The sequence below is a fragment of the Helianthus annuus genome, chromosome 7 (assembly GCF_002127325.2).
Source record: "Helianthus annuus cultivar XRQ/B chromosome 7, HanXRQr2.0-SUNRISE, whole genome shotgun sequence".
NCBI classification, from domain to species: Eukaryota; Viridiplantae; Streptophyta; class Magnoliopsida; order Asterales; family Asteraceae; genus Helianthus; species Helianthus annuus.
The window spans coordinates 16,605,628-16,609,024 of NC_035439.2; the positions used below are offsets into that span (position 1 = coordinate 16,605,628).

General features: G+C 42.6%; 1 protein-coding gene across 1 annotated transcript; it reads right to left on the bottom strand.

The window, feature by feature from the left end:
* Positions 1 to 623: 623 nt before the first annotated feature.
* On the bottom strand, positions 624 to 1,040 carry LOC110866538 (uncharacterized mitochondrial protein AtMg00860-like). The gene has a single exon (XM_022115684.1). The coding sequence runs from the start codon at positions 1,038 to 1,040 to the stop codon at positions 624 to 626; it is 417 nt and encodes a 138-aa protein (XP_021971376.1).
* Between the last annotated feature and the right edge of the window lie 2,357 nt (positions 1,041 to 3,397).

Genomic DNA, 3,397 nt, shown 5'->3' on the forward strand with positions numbered 1-3,397 from the left:
TTTTTAACTCCACACGTGTTAGGAACCCAAATTCTATTGAAACGTGTTTTCAAACCGTGGTTGCCTTCTTTGAGATCCTTAACTTGGCCAACAATTCTTTCCTTTTTCCAGTTTTCCACCTTCACTGCTTCAACTTGTGCTTCTCGGATTCGTTCTAGTAAGCCCGAGGTCACAATAAGCTGCATTGATTGTTCTCGTATCGGGGCGTAATCTGCCTTTCGGCTTAACGCATCTGCCACCACATTGGCTTTCTCGTGGTGATAGTGTATTTCACAATCGTAGTCCTTGACCGTTTCCAACCATCTCCTCTGCCTCATGTTTAATTCCTTCTGATCGAAGAAATATTTCAAACTTTTATGGTCGGTAAAGATGGTACATTTTACCCCATACAAGTAATGTCTCCATATTTTTAAAGCAAATACCACTGCTGCCAGTTCCAAGTCACGAGTCGGGTATTTCTTCTCATGGATTTTGAGTTGCCTCGAGGCATAGGCTATGACCTTGCCTCGTTGCATTAAAACACATCCAAGTCCCGAATGCGACGCATCCGAATAAACTACCATGTCGTCAACCCCTTCTGGTAATGTTAACACAGGAGCGTGAGTTAACTTTTCTTTGAGTGTTTAGAAGGCTTTCTCTTGTTCAACGCCCCATACAAATTTCTCCTCCTTGCGAGTCAATTTGGTCAATGGTAATGCAATTTTGGAGAAGTCTTGTATGAATCTCCGATAATATCCTGCAAGCCATAGAAAGCTTCGGAGTTCTGTGGGATTCCTTGGAGTCTTCCATTTTGACACGGCTTCTACTTTTGACGGATCCACTAGTACCCCGTTAGCACTAATGATATGCCCGAGAAACTGTACTTCTCGTAACCAGAAGGCGCACTTCGAGAATTTTGCATACAGCTTTTCTCGTCTGAGTGTGTCTAACACTTCATGCAAATGGTACACATGCTCAGCTTCATTCTTCGAATATACTAAAATGTCAGCGATAAATACGATTACCGACTTATCCAGCATAGGTTTGTAAACCCGGTTCATGAGGTCTATGAAAGCCGCGGGTGCATTAGTCAACCCAAAGGGCATTACAAGGAACTCATAATGCCCGTACCATGTACGAAAGGCCGTCTTCGGTATGTCCTCCTCCTTGACTTTCAACTGGTGATAACCCGATCTGAGATCAATCTTTGAGAACCAACTCGCCCCTTGCAGCTGGTTAAACAAGTCATCAATTCTTGGAAGTGGGTATCGATTTTTCACTATGAGTTTGTCTAACTCTCGGTAGTCGATACACATGCGCATACTGCCGTCTTTCTTTTTCACGAATAGTACCGGTGCGCCCCACAGGGATACACTCGGTCGGATAAACCCCTTGTCGAGCAGTTCTTGGATCTGAGACATCAATTCTTGCAGCTCTGATGTATTGTAAAATACATCGGTATTCGCGTCGGTTTTAGTCGTTAGTTAGTTAGTTTTAGTGTCGGTTTAGTTTAGAATGTACATACTATTGATTTATTTGTGTTTCCAGGTCTTTACAGCCAAAAGGAGCGAAAACGAGCAGAAATCTGGAATGGCGGAAGGCTGGCACGGAAACCGAGGAAGTCGGGAGCTGAAACGAAGAAAATTTGCAGTTCTGGAGCTCCCAGGCGGGCCGCGTAGACTTAACAGTCAACTTCACGCGCCCCGCATTGACTTAAAGGAGAAATAGAGGAATAACATCCTCTCGCGCCCCGCGGAACTTAGTCAGATATCTTAGGCGGGCCGCGAGAGATTTGTAAAGCGAATCAGGATTGTAAACCCTAGGCGACCCGCGTTAGCTCAAGCCATTTCTTCACGCGGGCCGCCTGAAGAGTCTGTGTCGGCAGAAGGTTGCGGATTGCATGGCAAGTTAGGGTTTTTGGTTATATAATAACATATACACGTGCACAGCGGGATGAATTACGAACTTGGGCATCTTTGGGCAAGAATTGGCTGCTGATTGAAGGCTGTGGACGTGCTTGAAGCATCTTGGAAGCTTGGAATCATTGGGATAGCGTTTTTGAGCATTCGGGAGTGAAGATTCGGGTTCTACATACCTTTTTCTTTCGTTCTTTGTTTGTTTAGACTTTGTTACCAATGAATTCAGTTGATACAATGCTTTTGACTTTGTTTTTGATGATGTTTTCCGGCTAAAACCATAAACTACCTAGGCGATGACTATGGCATGACAAAGTTTGGATTTTTATTTGATTATTGATGTGGTTGTGGACTTTTCTTGTATTGTAAACACTATGATAGTTTGTCTTGGTGCATATGTGTGCTTGTGATTATTTATTTATTGTTTATTTGTTCCATTCGATTCTTGGTGACGGTCTTTATCACGGAATAGAGTCGAATTAGGGTTCTTGACTTAGGTGAGTGTCTATATCACATAATAGGTCATTAATTCTTTAGGGTGAAAAGTGCACTAGTAACCTTAGGAACAATATTCGGTAATTAATTAAAATCAAGTGTGCTGCTAGACTCGTCGCGGAAAGGCTCGAGGATATTGATAGGTCTCGGAGTAGTTATAAGGAATTAACCACCCATTGTCTATTAAGCCAAGATTAGACCCATAGTTGCTTTAGACGTTCGCGCGGCAAAGTAGAGCGTCTTACATAAGCACTTTCAAGAAACTAGAGGACGGACAAGAAATCTAGAAAACCGGTGAGCGTAACATCCTAGGTAGTGCCACAAGAATCGCCTCGAGAGTGTTTGAGGGGCTTAGTGGTATCTTAATAGGTTTAGCATTAGAAGATCCCGGTTCCACACCACATCATTATCATATAGGAATCCATTCTGAGTTTAGCCTGCGTCTAGCCTAGGTAGTCTTCATTCTCACTGATCAGACCCTTCGTTTGAGTTCGTGTCTAGCTTTCTAGTATTATTTTATTATTTTATTTAGGATTTTTAGAAACCCCCCCCCCCAAATTAATAAACAATTTAGTATGTCGTGTCAGTTTGAGTCTAGATAGAGTCGTAGCGTAGTCAGTAGAGTCTCGTGGGTTCGACACTCGGACTTACTTTAGCTTTACTACGTCGATCGGTTCACTTGCCGGTTGCGTGTTTTTAGGGTTTAGGTCGAGTCTTAGTTTTATAAATTTAAAGCTTAGAGAGTCTAGAAATAGGGTAATTTAGTTAGTTTTATTTGACCCATTTTCAGCACATCAAGTTTTTGGCGCCGTTGCCGGGGACTCTTGGCGATTGCGCTGATTACTTTGTTTGGACTTACTTGACATATTACGTGCTATTTTGTTTCTTTGTTTGAGTCGTAGGTGTCTAAGTATTTTAGTGTCTTTTTATAGTTAGTCGAGTCGTTTAGTAGAGTCTTCTTACTTGTTTGTTTTCGGTTTTTGCAGTGGATGCCCCATACGCGCTCG